The sequence below is a fragment of the Sceloporus occidentalis genome, unplaced genomic scaffold (assembly GCF_023333645.1).
Source record: "Sceloporus occidentalis isolate IW3139 unplaced genomic scaffold, rSceOcc1.0.p SCAF_20, whole genome shotgun sequence".
Lineage (NCBI taxonomy): Eukaryota > Metazoa > Chordata > Lepidosauria > Squamata > Phrynosomatidae > Sceloporus > Sceloporus occidentalis.
The window spans coordinates 15,219,257-15,238,732 of NW_028317000.1; the positions used below are offsets into that span (position 1 = coordinate 15,219,257).

At 48.7% G+C, this 19,476-nt stretch overlaps 4 protein-coding genes across 5 annotated transcripts; 2 read left to right on the forward strand and 2 right to left on the reverse strand.

Annotated features, from left to right (window-relative positions):
- Window positions 1-43: 43 nt before the first annotated feature.
- LOC149302173 (SLAM family member 9-like) lies at window positions 44-5,805 on the forward strand. 2 transcript variants are annotated; one of them, XM_089483364.1, is made up of 6 exons: window positions 44-67; window positions 1,655-2,005; window positions 2,491-2,835; window positions 3,908-4,159; window positions 4,689-4,709; window positions 5,127-5,805. In XM_089483364.1, the coding sequence occupies exons 2-6, from the start codon at window positions 1,960-1,962 to the stop codon at window positions 5,282-5,284; spliced, it is 822 nt and encodes a 273-aa protein (XP_089339490.1). In that variant the 5' UTR covers window positions 44-67; window positions 1,655-1,959; the 3' UTR covers window positions 5,285-5,805. The 2 variants fall into 2 exon arrangements, with proteins under 2 accessions (XP_089339490.1, XP_089339489.1); XM_089483363.1 differs by lacking the exon at window positions 44-67 and having other exon boundaries at window positions 988-2,005.
- Window positions 5,806-5,895: 90 nt separating this feature from the next.
- On the reverse strand, window positions 5,896-9,387 carry TMEM179B (transmembrane protein 179B). The gene is made up of 5 exons (XM_089483367.1): window positions 9,292-9,387; window positions 7,605-7,792; window positions 7,384-7,518; window positions 6,858-6,936; window positions 5,896-6,596 (listed from the first exon to the last, which is right to left on the reverse strand). The coding sequence occupies exons 1-5, from the start codon at window positions 9,385-9,387 to the stop codon at window positions 6,438-6,440; spliced, it is 657 nt and encodes a 218-aa protein (XP_089339493.1). The 3' UTR covers window positions 5,896-6,437.
- A 558-nt stretch (window positions 9,388-9,945) lies between these two features.
- On the reverse strand, window positions 9,946-16,466 carry TAF6L (TATA-box binding protein associated factor 6 like). Its single transcript, XM_089483501.1, has 11 exons — window positions 16,388-16,466; window positions 15,454-15,637; window positions 14,805-14,891; window positions 14,547-14,697; window positions 14,243-14,293; window positions 13,765-13,859; window positions 13,460-13,534; window positions 12,994-13,214; window positions 12,444-12,576; window positions 12,219-12,347; window positions 9,946-11,951 (listed from the first exon to the last, which is right to left on the reverse strand). The coding sequence occupies exons 2-11, from the start codon at window positions 15,598-15,600 to the stop codon at window positions 11,157-11,159; spliced, it is 1,884 nt and encodes a 627-aa protein (XP_089339627.1). The 5' UTR covers window positions 15,601-15,637; window positions 16,388-16,466; the 3' UTR covers window positions 9,946-11,156.
- A 147-nt stretch (window positions 16,467-16,613) lies between these two features.
- LOC149302176 (barrier-to-autointegration factor) lies at window positions 16,614-18,193 on the forward strand. The gene is made up of 3 exons (XM_089483109.1): window positions 16,614-16,742; window positions 17,071-17,198; window positions 17,512-18,193. The coding sequence occupies exons 2-3, from the start codon at window positions 17,076-17,078 to the stop codon at window positions 17,656-17,658; spliced, it is 270 nt and encodes an 89-aa protein (XP_089339235.1). The 5' UTR covers window positions 16,614-16,742; window positions 17,071-17,075; the 3' UTR covers window positions 17,659-18,193.
- Window positions 18,194-19,476: the final 1,283 nt, after the last annotated feature.

The following is a 19,476-nucleotide window of genomic DNA, read 5'->3' on the forward strand; positions in this document are numbered from 1 at the left end:
CAGACTCAGCCTGAATCCAGAGAAAACGGAAGTGCTTGTGATAGGTTCCCCAGGTCCAGGTTTGGAGGTTTGTCCACCTGTCCTGAACGGGGTCACACTTCCCCTGAAGGACTCTGTTCGCAGTCTGGGGGTGCTCCTGGACTCATCGCTCCATCTCACATCTCAGGTGGATGTGACAGTCAGGAGCACTTGTTATCAGCTTAGGCTGATACGCCAGCTGCGACCCTTCCTGGGCCGGGAGGACCTTGAAACGGTGGTACATGCTCTGGTAACCTCTCGTTTGGACTTCTGTAACGCGCTCTACATGGGGCAACCCTTGTACCAAACCTGGAAGCTTCAGTTGGTTAAAAACATGGCAGGGAGACTGGTCACTGGCTCTTCCAGGACCAGTCACATAACACCAATTCTGAAAGATCTCCATTGGCTGCCTATTCGCTTCCGGGCGCAAGACAAGGTGTTGGTTATGACCTATAAAGCCCTAAATGGCTTGGGCCCAGGGTACTTGGAGGACCGCCTCTCCCCATACATTCCGCCCCGCACACTCAGATCTGCTGGGAAGCAATTGTTACGTGTCCCAGAGGCAAGATATTCTACCACCACTCAGAGGGCCTTTTCTATCTCGGGCCCCATCCTCTGGAACTCGCTTCCGGACGAGCTCCGCTCAGCCACCTCCCTGCAACACTTCAAAAAGGGGCTTAAAACTTATTTGTTCCAGCAGGCTTACCCCTAACATCCCATGTTGCCCCCTTCTCTCTCCTCATTGTTTTTGCAGTTTTGTGCTAGTTGGAAAACTTTTTAGCTGGATTTTAACTGTTGTAAGGTATTGTGAGATTTTGTATTTTTTGTATTTTAATTTTGTTGTATATTGATTGTATTGTGTTTTTGGATTTTGTGACCCGCCTTGATCCCAGGAAAGGCAGGCTAAAAATAAAGCTGCTATTATTATTACTATTATTATTATTATTATTATTAGAGTGAAAGAAGCCTAGCAACAACCACATGTGTAACTCATGTCATGCATGAAGGGCAAATAATTCCCTTTTTTCCTGCTGGCAGCAGCAGAATACATTGAACCTTATATGTGTTCATACGCTGCATGCTGCAGTTGTGCACTGCATGTTCCAGTTTGCACATTGTGAATTGCACATTTGCAATCCTTGCTGTGTTGCCCAATTGCCACAATGCCAGGTAGGAAGATGTGTGGTATTGGTGTGATTTGCTATTTACTCTATGCAGAGGGATTGTTGGGTTGCAACCCTAACTTCTCCTGTTTCTCTTCCATTCTCCCAACTACACATTCTCCATTTTCCGACTGCGCCATTTCCCTCTCCAAGTGCCCATTATTTTCTCCAACTGCACCCTAAAAAAACCCTTGATGCTTGTATGAAAGAGGCCCTTTTCTGGTGAAAATTGGGGAAGGGGGCTAGTAGTTGGGGATGTGAAGCGGAGGCAGGCAATGAGTTACCAACAATCCTCAGAGTCCCACCATTTTGTCATAGAAAGCACTGGAGACATTGAGAGGCTCCTTTGGAAAGTTTTGCCTTCTTGACATGGAAGTTTGCAATGAAAAGGGTTAGGAATAGAATGCAATTTTAAAGTTAACTGGTCTGTCATTAAAACATTTGCAGCTTTAATTTATTTGTTTTGGGGGCAGGGAATAACAAAAAGCAATGAAAAGCATCAACAGGGATAGGGTTTTGCAACCCTTTTGGACCAAGCAGGCCTCAAGCTCCGTGCATTTGAGTTTGGGTTTTGGAAACTAAAAAAAGAGGAACCTGGTGCTATTTCATTTAAAACCGAAAATGTAGCCTTTTATCACACCCTACGCTGGAGGTGGGGTACTTTCTGAATTTATTATACGTCACGCTATAAAGGAGGAAGGATGTGGTTTCCAGAGAGTGCTTTGCTGGAGACTAGTTCCAAAGTCAAGGTACAAACCAAGGACCGAAAAGATAAGCCATGAAGCGGCTGCACTGGACTCTTCTGCTCCTGTCTCTTCTGCTGGGTAGGTTTTGCAAAGAAGTAATAGGGAAAGCAGGTTACATCAGATGGGCCAAAGTTGCCAAATTAGAGTCCCAAATTGTAGCCCAGTGAAAGAATTTTACCTTTGTTGGCGGTAGAAAACTTCAAAGAGCTAAGTCCCAGTCCTTTGGTTCCCTCTTTTTTGGGATTCCTCTGTTGTGGCTAAATTTGGGCTCTTGAAATCCAGGAAGGAAGGAGAGAAATGAGGTCCTGGAGTGCAGAGGACCATTCCTCTCATTCTCCTGGACACTTGGCTGGTTTTTCAGGGAGTCCATGGCTCTGGAATGGACCCCTTGGATGGGCCAGGATAGAAAGCGCATAGGGCTAGGGTTAGGAAGATGGAAATGCTCCATTCCCTTTGAAGAAAGAAGACCAGTGTGGCACAGACCATGAGAGGCTAATATCAAAAATTAGAGTAAAGCTGAAGAAATCATTATTATACAAACCATTACCTCTCTTCTCTTCCAGACCTTCCAGGATCCTCCAGGGCAGAAAAGGCAGAAGAAGTAATTGGGGCTCTGGGGGAGTCGGTCACTTTCCAGATGGAGATCCCTGGACGATTTACAACAATTACCTGGCTGAAAATTCAGAGAAATGGTGTTCCAAGAGCTGTTGCCGTTTTGAAGCCACAGGAAAACTGTGCAACCAACATATTCTACTCAGACTTGGAAGGGCGGCTGAACGTCTCCAGAGACTGCAAGGGGCTGCAAGTCAAAAACCTGAACCAAGATGACTCTGGAACATACCAAGCCCAAATACAACTACGTGGCCAGGAAGAACCATTACTTTTGTTCTTTGACCTTCATGTGTACAGTGAGTACTTCAGCCATTGCATTACGTCTGGGTCTCTCTCTCTGTCTTTTTTCCCTGGAAGGCGTTAGATAAAACGTGTTTCTTTCTTCCAAATGGCTAGCCTTGCATCGAAGGAGTCCGAAATCTCCAGGAAGATGGCTCTGATACATAACACGCAGCTTAGATATAGCTGAGGGAAAGCCAAGAACGTTTAACAACAACAACAATAATAATGACTATTTAACCATAATAGGGCTCCATGTGCCCAGTAGGTAGTTTTAACCATTTCGTCACAGTTGTTGCATGGAGTGGAGGGTCTTCCTCCATCTCCCAGGAGTGAGTGTCTTAAACGGCATGGATTTGAACTGTCGCCCACCGACCCACCCATCTTTTGGCATCTCCCAATTTCATTTTGGAAAAACTCTCAGGAAATAACATACAGCTGGCAATATACAATTTATTTATTTATTTATTTATTTATTTATTTGAGAATCTTAAAAATCAAAGTGCAATCCCACTGAATAGTATTCAGTTTTGGTGGCTCCCAAAGGGATGCACTTTGGTGTCTTTTTGCAAAAAATGATGTTCCTGAGTCCCTCTTTGTGCTCCTTTGGCAAATGCCATCCATGCAAGAGAAGAGTTAAGCTGTTCCATCAAAAGTAACCAAACTTGTGGCCAAAATTAATTTGGCAAAACCTTTTGGGAACTCTTAAGGTGATGCCAGGGAAAGTGTGTGAACCTTTAAGCTACCATAAGACTCTGGGTTGTTCCCGCCACCATCTTGGCTGTACTTGAGATGACTGTAGCTTGCAGTAAGACGCTTCTCTTCATTTTGGACTTTCAATTCCATTTGGAGCAATTGAAGTGGATTGAAGCAGGGGATTCATTAGCAATGAATCTCTCCCAAACCAGGGATAGTCCTAACAATTGGAAGGTGAGAGATGGTGAAATAAGAGCCACATCCTTTGCATCAAAGGGCACTGGAATGTTTTGATTCAGCAGTTCTGTGTGTATTTGCAATCCTCCTCCTTTGCTTTTTTCACACCATTTCCCATTCTTTTGCATCTCATCCTTTCCCCACTTTCTGTTGTAGAACGTTTGTCGGATGCTGACCTGAGCATCCAGTGTAAAGAGACTGGGAATGGCACTTGGTGGCTGAATTGCTCTGCAGAGCCATGGGAAGACAGCGTGAGGTTTGCCATGGCCTTGGGCAACCAGAGGGAAGATCCTGGGAGAAACTTTTATATTGGAAACAACTTAGAGGAGAGCAACCTGAGCATCACTTGCATGGCCAAGAGCCCTGTGAGCACAGCATTCAGGACGGAGTCCGTGAAGGAAATTTGTAGTAAGTTTCCCTCTCCTTTAAAAAGAAATAGCCTAGGAATGTAAAGCTCTTTAATTTTCTTCAATGCAGGGTTAACTCATTCTGGTGGTTTATGGAATAGAGATGTAAGTCTAGTCATGAAAACCATGCCCTTGATGTAAATTACAGAAATTAAACAGTACCATAACATGAAGCTTCAGCACATCGAGGGGAGGGTTAAAGGATGACTCCCCAAACCACTGGATACCTCCATCTGCATCATGTCCATTTCTTTGAGACATCACTAAGCATTTCTCCATGTGGGCAATATTGAGGACTAGAATACTTTCCCCCCATGAGATCTTTTAGGGAGGAGAGGATATTCTGAATACTCTTGCAAAAGCATGTCCAGCCCTTTTTGAATAACAGGGGTGGCTGCGAGCAAGAATTTGCTGTGCCCACGGATTTCTCAGAAAAAGAAAGGAATCCCAGGACTTAATGTTTGTTTCTGTTTTTCCCCTCCTGATCCGCTCTCCTGCCTTGCCTTTCTACCCTCAAATGGACCTCCCAGAAATGCCAAATTCTATCACAGGTGAGTTTAACCTCCCCATATTCCCCCTTTTTCCTTTCTGCACCCCTTCATTGAAATCCTTGCCTTTTGTCCAGAGCTTGGGACAGTATGGTTGGACTACCGCTCCCAAAATCCTCCCGACCTCCAGGGGTTACAGGTGTCCCACGGACCCCTCAATTCCCAGCCTTGCTTGGGGCAGCGGACTTTGTCAAGGGGGCAGCTGATGGTAGCCAGTGCTGTGGCCTCCAAGAAAGGGAGCCAATGGCATTTCTCACTCACCCAGCAGCCAAACCAGCCCCACCGTGGGTACAGCCCATCTCTGGGGTCTCACCTGGTGCAGTCCAGACCCCTGCAGCCCCTAATGATGCCCCTGCTCCCTTGGAAGAGGAATCCTTTCCCCTCGCATTGACCTGTCTTCTTCCTTTTCCTCTTCTGCAGAGTATCATGGCCCATGGGCTCGCATTGGCACTACCACTGCCCTGGCACTGATTATTGCAAAAGTGTTCATTAGTGGCTGCGTTTTTGCCAGGTGGCCCTGTTGTTCTTTGGGAAGGGAAGGCTATCGAAAAGGGACAAGACCACATCATAGCACCTGAGTCTCCTTTCCCAGGCCTCTCTCATCACCTGAAGTTACTTTCCACTGGCCCTCAGGAAGCACTTTGGGCTCTGGATGTGGCGGAGGAGGCTTCCCAAACCCCCTACATCTTTGCCAGAGGAGAATATTGGCCCTTAAGACTGCCATCCTTCATCCCTCTCCTGTTATCTCTGCTCAAGTCTGGGGCTAGAACATGCTTACTGGCTGAAGGCGCTGCACCTTCTACAGATTAGATTGCAACCTCTCAACTCACTAACAAACTGGCATTGCGCAACTGATGCGTAACACCCTAAAATACAAGCAAGGAGTCATCTTCCCAACAATGGAAGTGAAAAGGAGGTAGGACTGCCATTAATGAAGAAACCAATTGTGTTTATTTTTTGAAACAGAGCACTGAATTTGTAGGTTAAGGGCCCAGTTGTCTGAATGCGTTATAAGAATGTAAGAAACCTAGCCTGCCACCTTGTTAGTGAAAAATATGTGTCTAATTCATGTTATGCATAAAAGGCAAATAATTCCCCATATGTAGCCAATCTTTTTTCCCCCGAGAACAGCAGAATACATTGAACATTATATGTTTATGCACGGCACATTGCCATTGTGCACTGCACACTCCAGTTTGGATGCTGTGCGTTGCGACTGTGTGTTGCACACTGCAGTCCTTGCCATGCATTGCACAATGCTGCATAATCATAGGGCTTGTGTGGTTCTGGTGCATGTCCCATGCTAAAGGGTTGATGGGTTGCAACCCTAACATTCTTCATTTTCCCAACTGCACTGTTTTTTCCTCCAACTGCTTATTTTTTGGTCCAGCTGCACACTAAAAAATAACCATCATTACAACCTTGATACTTGTGTGCAAGGGGTCCTTTTCTGGTGAAAATTGGTAATTTTGGGGTCTGGCTGGGGGGGGGGGTCTGGAGAGGAGTTACCAGCAGTCTTCACAGTCCCACCGTTTTGTTATAGAAAGCATTGGAGTCTCAGACATTGATGGAGGCTCCCTTGGAAAGCTTTTGCCCTCTTGATACAGAGAGGCAGCCATTTCCTGAGAGAGAGAGAAAGCTGTCCTCTTACAGGGGAGAACGGGAGGTAATACGGAAAGGACTTCCAAGGAGTGATGATGACCATCCACCACCATCTTGGTGGCCTCATTGTCAAGGTCTGAGAGGTCCTGCTCCAAAGATGGGGTCCGTCTCTTCAGTCCGTGACAGGCCACTGCCCCGGAGCGGTCCAGATGGGGCTTTGCTGAACCACTCCATGAAGACCATCACCGACATCAGGCACCAGAAGAAGAAATTGACCCAAGCGGCTGCCTGGAGACGAAAGGGAAGGGAATTGGTGAAGATGCAAGGAGGTTTAACTTAGCAACATGGCTTAAATTCCCAGAATCCCCCACAGCATAAAACACACACATGCAAATCCAAGACTCTCGGGGGTCAAGACTGAGCCACTAGAGCAATTTTTAAAACCCATTTTTGACATTTTTACAAGAGTTTTGCAGTAAAATTAAACTTGGGAAGATGGAAGGGAAGGGTTTCATGGAGTCAGCCAATGTCGAGGAAACCGCCACGTACCTCCGCAGTGTAGAGGTTGTCGTAAAATCTTTCGCCGTGGTAAGGAGAGACCCAGGGCTGGTGCTGAGCTTCTTGACAGCTACACAGGAATGGAAAAAGGGGGAAAGACTGAGCCATTAGCCATTGAAACCCCAAATGCTAGGAAAATGGGGAAAGGAGGAAGACCAGGGCCAAGACAGGAGATATATAAATCAACTGCATGGATGGATTTTGTTCCCAGCAGCTTGACTTCCTAAAGGACAAGTGTCTCAAGATTTTTGACAAGCTGGGTTTGAGGCAATCCCAAACTGGCACCATATAGCTCAGTCGTTCCCAACCTTTGGCCCTCCAGTTCTTTTGGATTTCAGTTCCCAAAATCCCTGACTGTTTGCCAGCTAGCTAAGGCTTCTGATATTTGAAGCACCAGAGTTTGGGAACCATGGAGCTGGTGCAGAAAACGGCCAATGATAATAATAATGAGCAGAAGATGGTGATGATATCTAAAACAACTTGACTTTGCTGTCTACAAATTGGGATCTGAACTTGCCTGATGGCGGCTACGGCTTGGTGGATGGAGGCGCAGAAGGCGTCCATGCCAACTCGGAGGATGCACGCCGAGACCATCAAGAAGAAGAGGACAACGGCCGAGACGGACAAGGAGCCTTTGACCCACACGCCATCCCTGCAAGGCAGACAGAAGATGGACACCATCAGGGAGGATCAATCCAGCAAGCCCACCAAAAGTCCACCCCCAGCGTCCCCACTTACGGTGGGTGTCCGTCGCCAAAGCAGGAGCGATAGATGCCCCGGAGCAGGGCCACAAAGGACAAGATGGCGGTCAGGATGGAGACGGTTGAGACGAAGTTGCAGAGGGAGGCTGGGCTGGTGGCACTTAAGACGAGGGTCCCGTTGTTGACCACCGAACCGTAGAGGATGCACCGGCCCCCAAACTCACCCTGGAAGAGAAAAGAAAGGGAGAAGATTTCATTTCTTTCATTTTATTTTAGGGATTTATATCCCTAAGAGACCCCCCCTCCTTCAGTCCAATTCCTTTTGACCATGCCGAAACAGGGTGCATTGCACATTGCAGAAATAAAGCAGTTTGACGCCACTTTTAACTGCCAAAAAAGCGCTACCAAAAGCACACTCATGATCCAGGCAAGGTCTATGGGGCAGTGCGCACTGAAGCGCATGATGCACAGAGGCTGCCTTCAGGCGAGAGCGTTTTTTTGCAGAAGTTTTGGTGGATGGCTCCTAGAAGGAGAAGGAAAGGCCAGCTGCTGGAGTCCAGCCAAAAACCCTTTCCCTGGGAATGCTCAGCTGAGGAGCATTATGCGCCTTGGACTCACATGACGTGGCAGATGACCCAAAGGGAAACTGAAGAGAGGAAACAAAAATCAATGAAACGTTTATGAAAAGAGGAAAGTGAGGACTGGAGACACCAAGCAGGGCTTTTCCAAACCAGTCTTTGCATATTCCAACCCAGAGTTTTGGAAAAGGTTATCTTTTGGGACTACAACTCCCAGAATTCTGGGTATATTCTGTGCATTTTGCAACATGCCCAGAGGATTGGAGGTGTCCTCCTCCCTTTTTGAATGGAGGGATAGGGTCACTCCACATAGTTAGCTCTGGGCACTTTGCACATGCTCAGAGGCACCCAAGAGCACACCATTCAGAGCTCTAAAAAATTACATCCTAAATGTATACTCTGCACATGCTCAGGAACACCCTCTTTTACAGCTTCTGCACTGCAAAGCTTAAGCTCTGCATTTCTGGAGAGGAAGCTGCTCCTTAGTAACAGGCATCCTAGGTACTTTGCACATGCCCAGGGGAAGGGAATCAACCAGGAGGCTATCAGGATAAGTATCAGGGAGTAAGTCAGCCCTCCACTCTTTGCACATGATCAAGGGATAGTGCGTTCCAGAGCTTAAGAAATCCACCTCCCAAGCAGAAGTGAGCCCTGGGCGTTCTGTACATGCCCAGAAGCACCTTCTCCAAGGAGTGAGCAGCCTTGGAGAAAATCTGTCATTCAACCAAGAGATGGATATATGCTCAGAGGCTGAGGGCTCAAAGGAAGAGAGGGAAACCCGGGGCACTCTGCATACGCTCAAAGTCTGCTGTCCCAAAGAAGCAAGGGAAAGGCCTGGGGACTCTGCACTCAAAGCAGGAGAGGAAAGCCCTGGCACTCTGCATGTGCTCAGAGGTGGCTGCTGCTTAAAAGGAGGAAGAGGAAGCCCTGGAAGCACTGCATATGCTTACAGTCTGCTGTCCCAAAGAAGCAAAGGAAAGCCTTAGGCTCTCTGCATGTGCTCAGAGTCTGCAGGCTCAAAGGAAGAGGGGGAACCCCTGGTTGCTCTGCAGATGCTCAGAGGCTGTGGTCTTAGAGGAAAGCCTCGGTTCTTGCACATGCTCAGAGGCCCTTCCCTCCCTCCCCTCCCTGCAGAGGGTTCCTTACCTGGGTGACGGCCAGGGCAGAGGCGCAGATGACCCCGCAGAGGAAGGAGGCGGCGTGGAGGGCCAGCCCCACCAGCTCCAGCCCAGACCCAGCCATGGCCAGCGCAGCCCTGGCACTCCCGCCTCAGGGCCACACGGGGGCGCCTTGGGGACGCCTCTGCGCCTCCCACTCCAATGGGGCTGCCTCCTGCCCAAAGACAGGGATATACTCTGTGTGTGTGTGTGTATTTTCCTGGCTTTGCATACCGTATATACTCGACTATAAGTCAACCTCATGTATAAATCGAGGGCAAGTTTTGGGGGCCCAAAATTATGGATTTTGATAAGACCCGGGCATAAGTCGAGGGTAAAACATAGGGGCATATAGCAAAGGATCTAAAGGATGAAGCAGAGCAAAGCAATGTCAAAGAACGTGCAAAGAAGAGAGATCTGATGGTGCCTTTAAGGTATCTGTGTCTATATCCCTTCAAGTCACCTGTTGCTGTTGACTTATGGCAAACCCATGGCTTTTTTGCAGGCTTTTCTTAAACAAGGGATATACCACTTTACTGATATATAAGAAGAAACACCACAGAAACTGGCCACTGTCATCTTACTTTTCCCCCAAATAACCTAATATCACTTGTTGCCGCTTGTTATGAAAAGAGTTGCACAGTTGCCTTTTAGTTCCTCTTTATTTAAATAAACTTGGAAATACAAAAGTGGCTCCCAGTCCCTCAGTCAATAAAGCAACCCTTTGGAACAACAAATAAACAATGTTCCTTACTCTTAAAAAAACAAAACAACAACCCCCAAACATCCCAAAATGTAACATGATCAATTTTTTAAAATAACATTCTTGTGTTATCACTTCCCACAAAACACTGAAGTGTAGATAATGTGTTACTCCCAAGTTCAGAGACAATCTTCAAGCGTGATTTATAAATCTGGAGCAGTTTTGTCCCCTGTGGCAGTTGGTAGTCAGTGAAAAATCCCACCCCACACACCTCCCCACTTTGTCCTGTGTTCGAATCCTGGTGCCAATGGTGGTCATCATCTGCACAGTGTCCCCTTAGTGCTTAAATTCTTCTCTATTAAAGTCCAGAGATTAAGCACTGAACATTCCCACTATAGGGATGCTCATTACAATGCTTACAAGGACTAGATTACCTGAAAAGTGTCTCAAACTCAGAGCTTCAGAAAGTGGCCTTTTAAAGACTAACAGTCCCAGAATCCCTTGTGCCTATACTGGTTGGGGGATTCTGGGAACTCTTTCCCCCTCCAAAAGTTAGAGTCATCAGGCATCAGGAATGTTCAGGGCAAAACTTCCATCTCTCTGGTCTCCTTTCCCTATAAATCTCTGGGACTTCCCAGGGGTCCTCCACAGGTCCTATGTGGCAAATTGTGGGCCTTGCACCAGACCCCTGGCTGGCACTTCTGAGGCCCTCAAAGACCCCCATCCAGTCCTCCAGAGATGGAAAATGTCATAATAATCCTAATCTGGAAGGAAATGTGAGTTGAGACAGCAAGGGACCCAAATCCTCCAGGATAAAACTACAGATCACTACAAGATGGCCACCACTTTCATTCTCCAAATTGATTTAAGGACCAAGAGGGGCAGATTCTCACGGTCGAGGGCAATGTCTTCCACATCAGTGGGGCAGACCCACTCCTGAACTTCAGCGGAGCAATCCAAAATTTCAGCCACAAACAACGTTATCCAGAAATAGCTCTGGCGCCACCATAGTCAATGCACACCAAAATCTCAGGCAAAACTAAACACCTGAAGAGCAAGTGTGGATTGGAACCCAGAACAGATTCCGGCTCAGTTGACGCTAATCAAGAGAAGTGTAGAAACACACATATGCGCAGATAGTCTATCTCTCTTCAGAGTGGCAAGTAGAGTGAATACTCAGAGTGTGCCCACTTCTTGACTGGCTTGGCGGTCCGGCCGATCATGGGCAGCTTCTGGGCATAGCGGGAGACAGGGCTGGGCCCATGGTGCTGGAGGAAACAGGTCTGGAAGAGGCGGCCCTGGCATCGCCTCTCTACCTGCCGCCCAGCAATGACGAAGCTGAAACGTGGTGCCCCTTGGGGGCTGAAGCGGCACTTCTGGAAGACATCCCGGATGCCCAGTCGGTGTCCTTGTTGGCGGGAGGCGCTACGAGAGCGGGCAAGGTTGGCCGAGCGGTGCAAAGATGGGCGCCCACCTGAGAACTCAGCCCGGGGACTCTCCTCATCTCGAGGGCTCACCGTGGCATTGGCGGTCAGCTGGGGCATCTTGCGCACTGCGTCTCCGGTCCCGAAGGCCGTTGGCTCTTTCTTAGCATCAGGCACCTTGGGAGTGCAGGCTGGCAGGGGTTCTGGTGGGCACAGCCCCGATCCCGTCCCAAAACGGGTGGCCAAACTATCCCCGAAGAAGTAGTAGAGTTCCTGGTAAATCTCATTCACGGAGATTTCAGGCGGGTTAGCAGAGATGCCCATGCCTGCTTGTGGCCCACCGCCGCTGCCCAGTTGCAAAAGGTGGCTGGCAATGCCAAATCCGAACTCCACCTGAGGGTCCTGGAGGGGGCTGAGCCAAGGGCTGCCCTCCCGGGTGCGTCCATCCCCGTTGGTACCCTCTGCTTGGGTTGGCACCAAAATGAACTGAGCCTTCATCTTCAGGAGTCGCTCCACTGCCACCTGGAACAGCAGAGAGGGAACAGGGGTTTGTTGTCTCTAGCCAGCAGAGATTGGAAAGTTACTTTAAAAGAAAAAAGACCCATTGATCATTAAGAGAGCTTAAATATTACTCCCCCCACCATTGTTTATGACAACAGACATTTAAAGTTGGTTCTATCATGTCCCCTCTCCGTCTTCTCTTCTCCAAGCTGAATCTACCTAGCTCCCTCAGTCATTTCTCACAGCAGCTCCATTCCAGAGGTTAAAGTCTATCCTGGGAAGACTCACCAAAATGGCCCCGTACACCTTGTGGCCATCAGCTTTGACCTGAGCGTTGGACACGGAGTAGTCATCTAGTACGGCCTGGAGGTTAGACCAGTAAGTGGAGAGGTGAGGGTAGAGGACCCGTTCCACCGCCTGAAAGGGAGATATGGAGAAGCAGAGGGACCAGTCAGCCATTTTCCAAGCCAGCAAGAAGGCCAAGAGGACCACCAGTCTCAAGGAGCAACTCACCTTCCATCCCAAGGCGTGGAGCCCCACCACGGCCCCATAGTGGGAACAGAGAGGCCGGACGGGGTCAGCCAGCACCTTCTGAAGCGACAGCAGAATGTGGTGGTAGAGTCCACTGACCAGGTCACCGTGAGTCCTGAGAAAGCAAACCGTTACTATTATTCATCATGTGGATCTCAGTTCACAATGGAAGAAAAAGACAGACAGGTCCTTGCACCAAGGAGGTTGCAATCCAGTTCACAACAGCAAAGGATTCTCTTTAAACAATGCAAGAGGAATATAAGAGCAGCCATGTTGGATCTGACTAAAGCCCCACCTAATCTGGCATTCTTGTTCAAACCAGTGGATAACCAGTGGCCCCAGTTTGGGTTGCTGGGTCAGGACTATCTGCAGGGCCAAAACCTGAGATTGAGGGATGCCCTCTTGCAATATGTTTAAGCAGGAAGCTTTAAGCATCAGTCCAGACAAGATTTAGGGTGGAAAGGGTGAAAGAGAAGAACAGAAGACTCCCTTCTCTGCACATCCTGACCAGTAAAAGACGGGGGGCACGAACCAGAAGATGTGTCCCAGGAGCATGGCTGCATAGTCCCGCAGGGTCCAGTGGTCATTGAGCGGGTTGATGGAGGCGGCCAGGGGCTCCAGCACGCAGTACATGACGCTGGCAATGAGGCTCTTGACGTAGGAGCCCAGGTACAAGTAGGGGTTCTGGATCAGGCTCTTGGCCACATGCAGAAGGCGGTTCAGCTGCTCCAAGTCGTGGCTCACGGACTTGACCTGCCAAGAAGCCCCAAAGGGAAGACATTGCCTCAGATGGATGGTAGAGCAGTCTTCCCTAAGCTAGGAGGCTGTAGAGAAGTCTTCCTTAACTTGGGAATCTACACCAGGGATTTCTCTCCCTCTCTTTTTAAAAACCTCCCTCCTCCAATGTTGTGGGAAATGGGGCTGGAAAGGAAGCATGAACTGGGTCACAGAAGGAAAGAGAAAAGGTGCCAGAGCCAGGCCCTTCATATTCAACTCACCCCGCTCACAACATAAACGAAGTATGGTAGGAGGGCAGCAATCTTTGGGTTGGTTTGCAAGTCCTGAAGGGCAACCTGAGGAAATGAACAGGAAAGTCACCACTGGAGGACAGAGAGAGGAAAGTGGGGCACATTTTGCAACTTGTGGCAAAGACCCAGCTCCTACCACTGGTATGACTTTTCTCAGAGTCCCGCAAATCTCAGTGAACCTACTTGCTTCCTTTCTCCAAAACCTGGCAGTATCATTTCTCCTCTTTAATATTGGCTGGGGACCCACCCACCCTTGTCTCTCTCATCTCACCCACCTTCATCAGCTGAGGATCATCTCCCAAAACCGCCCGGGTGACGTGCTGGTAATACTTCAAGAGGTCATCCGTCAAAGCAGAGACAGCGCTGGGCACTGGGAAGGGACAAGCATGTCTTGTCATTTCTTGGTTCCCTTAGACAGTCGGCCCTCTGTGTCCATGGATTTATTTTATCAATGGATAAACATATTCCAAAAATAATATAAACTGCAAAAGCAGAACCTAGAAATCTGGCTTTGAAATGCCTTGGGAGCCAGTATTTCACTGTCAAATTAGGGTTAAGAAGAGACAGATTAAGGAGCAGCCCGCCTTTGAGGAATCAAGATTAAACACTGTCATTGTCACCATCAATTAATAAAGGGCTATTGATAGTATGTGGCACTTTACAAGTAAAAGAACAGCCAAAAACCTGTCCTATAGCCTGTCCTACCTCGCAGGGCTTAGCATTGACTATGTGAATGAAGAGAACAGTTCTTACCAGACCCTTGTGGCTCCAGGTTGCCTTTCCCATCCAGGTAAGAGACATGAACTAAAGAGAAGGGGACATACTTAGTGGCTGAACAGTCTTGCTTATTTGCTGCCTTATTTTAGGATCATAGACCCCCAACCTGAGATTTGAGACTCCTCATCCCTGTCCCAACCATGGGAAGGCATTGGGAGCCTTTTTGGTTGTGGCACCCCAAATATGGAACGTCCTCCCCTTCGATTGCGATACCCAAGCTTTGCCCACAAGTGGGTTCCTTCCCTCCGTGGGGCCACTGGTCACCACCTGCATGGCCTACCTCTCACGGACGTCTCCGCGCAGCCCTTGGGGATGTTGGTCGCCAAGGCCAGCTCCACCAAGTTGACCTCCCGGTCCTCCTGGAAATACAGCTCTCCTTCCTTGAGGGTTCGGAAAGGGAGGGCGTCTTGAGAGCCATAGCCGCACACGGTCTGAAGGGACAGAAAACGCACCACCGGTCAGCCCTGTGTGTCGATAGCTGCCATTTTGAAGCCAGAGGCCTTTGCGCAGGGTTGCCACTCCGTCTCCAGCAACTCACCTCCACGTTGCTCCAGCGCAAAGCCCGGTTGAAGTCTTCCACCGTCAGTTTCCGCCGCTTGGTGTGTTTCATGAACTGGGAACTGTTCTGAATGCAAGCAAGAAAAGACAAATCACACACAGAGACATGACTCTCTCTTATGTTGAAAGACACCCAAGGGAGAAAAAACTGTCAGAATTTAGGAGGGATAGGAGTTTGAAATCTTTGAGGAAATGGAGTATAAGTCTCACGTCCGCCCTCTTTGTTGCTAATGGTTGTCAAGCTGATTTATGGTGACTCTGTGAAAGAGACCTCCAGGTATCTCTAGGTCAGGTCTTGCCAAGGTATTTTCTGAGTCTATCCAATGTTATAGTTCTGGCAAAGGATGGAGCAGCATCAGGTGTCCGCACTACAAACGTAACTGAGGCTCAGACCATGCAAGAGGGTTTCCAATACAATCCCCTCCACCGCCCTTTGGGGTTTTTAAGGATAAAGTAGTCCCTCAGAGGATGGCAATGGCAAACCCACTTTGAGGAACCATGCCAAGAAAACCCCATGATAGGTTCCCTTAGGGTCGCCATGAGTTGGAAATGACTTGAAGGCACACAACAACAGCAACAAAGCCAGTGACCGGAATGCCTTTGTCCGAAGCCAGGCCTCCCTGACTGACCTGGGTGGCTTCGCGGAGGCGGTAGCAGACATCTTCGGCCAGCAGCGCGGCCACTTCGTCGGTCAGCTCCACGCCGGTGCTCTCGGCCATCAGGCGCACCGACTCCCGCGGGATCTCCACAAAGCGGCGCTCCTCCCGCTCCGACATGGCGGCAGCCCTGGGACCGGAAGGCAAAACCTCCCACCTGTCAAGACACACAAAAAGGCAAAGGCTTAAGATGAAGGTCTGGCTCAAGATGGGGATGCGGGCAATGCTTGGCTTATGGAAAGTCAAGCCTGGACTCTTACTAAGAAGCAAACAGGGCAAAAAATATTACATATATATGTGTGTGTATGTGTGTATATAATATTACATATAGATAGATATAATATACAGTATATTATAGATAAATGGATATAATATGTATTATATTATAGATAGATACATAGAATATGTATTATATCGAATATAGATAGATATAATATATTATAGTAGATAGATAGATATAATATGTATGATATTATATGTTATATAGATAGGTATAATATATATTATATTATATTGTATATAGATAGATATAATATACATTATAGATAGATAGATGTAATATAATATAATATATAGAGATAAGTAGATGTATAGGTAGATAGACTATATATATATATATATATATACACACACACACACACACACACTGTGCGTGTGTGCGTGTGCGTGTGTGTGTATGTATATATATATATATATATATATATATATATATATATATTCCTGTTGACATCCAAGGCTCCCTTCAGCAACCTCAGAGGCTTAAGTTAAAATGGGGGAAGAGATCCTGGAAAGAGGGAATAAAGCACTGCCTGGAAAGAAGAAAGGAATGAAAGGCTGCTAGAGAGAGAGGAGAGGAAGAGGCTGCCATTGTGGAAGGAAGGCAGAAACAAGGGGAGATGGTACTCACTGGCCCCTAGTCCTTCTTTCTTCCTTCCTTTTCTGGCTCCAAAGACCTGCCTTCCAACTAGAGGCGGGGCCTTGGGGCTCCTCTGCGCTCCCATTGGTCCCCGAGTGACAGCCTCTCCCTGTCACGTGACCATAGCAAAGCTCCCTCTGCGAGCTGACCATAGAAACCCGCTTCGAGAGCCTAGAGCGTCCTTTCCCGCTTAGGGCCAGCCATAGAGACGCGCCGTCCAAGCCTAGAGCGTCCTCCTCTGTTTTTTTAATGGGGCGTTTCAGCGGAGCCTTAAAAATGGGACCTATGACCCGGAAGTAGAAGCGCGGCGAGGCGGGAGCGACGGTTGAGTAGACGGCGAAGGCAGGTAAGGCTCGGGGAGTGGGTCTGGAGGGACTTAGGGGGACACCAGTATCCCCCAGTATCCCCAGTGGGCGAGGAGGGGGGCCTCTTTCGTGCATTTCAAGCCCTAAAGAGGCACTCTCAGAAGAGAAAGCTCCTCTGCCGACTCCTTTCTTCCAGTGAGTCTCAAAGGGGCTGCCAAATCTCTTGATATAACTGCTGCTACAGACGAACACGGCTATGTCTTTGAGTTCTGTAACTGAATCCTGGCCGACTGGAGCCTGAGGGTCCTTGGTGGAGGTGACCCTCTTGTAGTCTATGGCCCCTGACCACTCCCTGGGCTTCCTTTGCAGCCAGAATGACCACCAGCCAGAAGCACCGGGACTTCGTGGCGGAGCCCATGGGGGAGAAGCCCGTCGGGGCTCTGGCCGGCATCGGAGACGTCCTGGGCAAGAAGCTGGCGGACCAAGGCTTCGACAAGGTACCTTGGCCCTGGGCAGGGAAACGGGGCAGCCAAGAGCAACAAATAGGGCAAGGAAAGCCCAGGAGCCATGGCTTTGGCAATAGGTGCTTCCCCTTGAAAGAAAGCTGCCATCTTGCTAGGTCAGGGTTGGGCAAACCATGGGCCTTTTCTATGTGAGTGACTGCCATTCCCAGCCCTTTTCACCACTGCAGCTGCAGCCCTGCCATCTGGAGGCGAACCCTTTGCTTGTCTTGAGATGCTTTGTGGTTCTCTTTGCCGGCCCTGGGCTGACGGTCACCATTGTCTCACCTGTCCCTGTCCTCTTTTTCAGGCCTACGTGGTGCTTGGGCAGTTCTTGGTGCTGAGGAAAGACGAGGAGAACTTCCGCGAATGGCTGAAGGACACCTGCGGGGCCAACGCCAAGCAATCCAGGGACTGCTACGGCTGCCTGCGGGAATGGTGCGACGCCTTCTTGTGAACCCCGGAAGCGCCCTGAGTTGGGGGGATGCTGTTAGCTTTTTGGTGGTTAGCTAGAGGCCCAGCCTTCCCTTCCAACCCCCTCCAGAACCCCTATTCACTCCTTTACAAGCATCCGCCAAGGGTCTGTGGAAGCTGTTACCCAAATCAAAAGTGTGGCTGCCTTTTAAATCTAACTAAGCCTCTCTGGGGAGAAGGTTGAGAAAGGCGGGGGACGTTCCTATTCAGAGCCCCATAGACCTTGTTCTCTTCTATGCGGCTTTGAAGGACCCCCTCCGCTCTCTCCTCGCATGGATTCGGCTATTATTCAGCCTGCAGTTATCGGGGGAGAGTTCCGCACCCCTTTGGTTTTGAGGTTTAGTGTTGGGATTTCTTCTTGAAAATGAGAGATGTATTTGTCACGTTTCTGGCTCAAACCCCATTCTTTGATTCTCCCCCCGTTCTCCCCACACGACTTTTATACCACCTGCTTTTAAACGGCAGGCGCCACAAATCATTGTTTTTAAAACAATAAAAATCAGCTGTGTGTTTGCTCAGTGTGGCTTGAAAAGTAATTTTGGTGGTTGGTGGGTGGGCCACGTGGGCACCTTGGTGGAGGTAAGGAAGGGATGAGAGAGTCCAAACCAGTGATGGTGAACCTTTTAGAGGCCAAGTGCCCAAACTGCAACCCAAAACCCACTTCTTTATTGCCAAGTGCTGTGTCCCTCTGGCTTTCTAGTAACAAACTCTGTGCTGGGGCAATGGCACATGTGCCCACAGAGAAGGCTCTGAGTGCCACCTCTGGCACACATGCCATAGGTTCACCATCACTGGACTCCAAACAGTGAGTTGACGCTCCCCAAAATGTTCTTGTCAAGAGTATTAGGAATACAGTCCCTCCTTCTGGGTTTGTGGGATGGGTGAGTTATTAGTCTCTGGTCCAAAACACACTGCAGAAATAATCCAGCGTGAGACCGCTTTAACTGCCCTGGCTCAATGGTATTCTGGGAACTGTAGTTTTGTGAGACATTGGGCCTTCTCTGTTGGAGAGTTCTGGTGCCACAGCCAACTACAATCCCCAGGATTCCCAGGGCAGTCAAAGCAGTCTCAGACTGGACTATTTCTGCAATGTGTTTTGGACCTCTGTCTCACGGCACAATGAGCCCTTTTCAAACCAATTCAAATATTGCCTGTTGATGATGTTTGAGGTAGCTTTTTACAAAGACTGTTAAAGATGCTTGAGCCTTCGAGGTTCCCAGAAAATGTTCAAGCTTTGCACACAACACTTACAAAGATGTCACATCAGGGAAGAAACAAAGGCTGTGAATTCGGGTCTGGTGGATTGATGGTTCTGTGCAAGTCCAAACTCACCAAACAGGGATCTTCGAGGGTTTCTAACCTGTTTGTCAGGATGGAAGAGGCTCAGATGATTGGGTCGCAAATCTCGCTCCCCTTCCCTGGGTCTCTTTTCGGCTGGCAGCCTCTGGGTGAGTGAGACTTGAAAGAAACCTGAGCTAATTTCATTCAGAACCAGCCTTTCCCCCAAGAAACAGGGCAGCTTATACACTTGTCCCTCCCCTTTCGCTAAGGTTAGGAGCACAAGAACCCCGTGAATAAGGGAAACCTGCAAATAACCAAAATGCCATGTTTTTAGACCTCTCTAGGAATCTCTAGGTCCTCCGGTGCAACTCTGGCCAACGTCCGACAGACACTGACCATAGAACTGCACTGGAGGAGCTACAAAGGCCTAGGAGAGTGGTCTCTATAGGTCTTTCAATGCAATTTTTAGTTTAAGTTCACCATAGAGTTGCACTGGAGGAGGACCTAGATATTCCTAGAG

Bases quoted from the DNA above. Each gene is read 5' to 3' on its own strand.
- LOC149302173 (XM_089483364.1), top strand. From the start codon at position 1,960: ATGAAGCGGCTGCACTGGACTCTTCTGCTCCTGTCTCTTCTGCTGG. The intron at 2,836-3,907 runs GTGAGTACTTCA...TTTCTGTTGTAG, and splicing joins CTTTGACCTTCATGTGTACA to AACGTTTGTCGGATGCTGAC. The intron at 4,160-4,688 runs GTAAGTTTCCCT...TGGACCTCCCAG, and splicing joins GTCCGTGAAGGAAATTTGTA to AAATGCCAAATTCTATCACA.
- TMEM179B (XM_089483367.1), bottom strand. From the start codon at position 9,387: ATGGCTGGGTCTGGGCTGGAGCTGGTGGGGCTGGCCCTCCACGCCGCC. The intron at 6,937-7,383 runs GCAAGTTCAGAT...ATTCCTGTGTAG, and splicing joins CAAGCCGTAGCCGCCATCAG to CTGTCAAGAAGCTCAGCACC. The intron at 6,597-6,857 runs GTACGTGGCGGT...TTTCGTCTCCAG, and splicing joins ACAACCTCTACACTGCGGAG to GCAGCCGCTTGGGTCAATTT.
- TAF6L (XM_089483501.1), bottom strand. From the start codon at position 15,600: ATGTCGGAGCGGGAGGAGCGCCGCTTTGTGGAGATCCCGCGGGAGTCG. The intron at 13,215-13,459 runs GTGAGTTGAATA...GCTTCTTGGCAG, and splicing joins TCGTTTATGTTGTGAGCGGG to GTCAAGTCCGTGAGCCACGA. The intron at 12,577-12,993 runs GTTCGTGCCCCC...TTGCTTTCTCAG, and splicing joins CTCCTGGGACACATCTTCTG to GACTCACGGTGACCTGGTCA.
- LOC149302176 (XM_089483109.1), top strand. From the start codon at position 17,076: ATGACCACCAGCCAGAAGCACCGGGACTTCGTGGCGGAGCCCATGGGG. The intron at 17,199-17,511 runs GTACCTTGGCCC...CCTCTTTTTCAG, and splicing joins CGGACCAAGGCTTCGACAAG to GCCTACGTGGTGCTTGGGCA.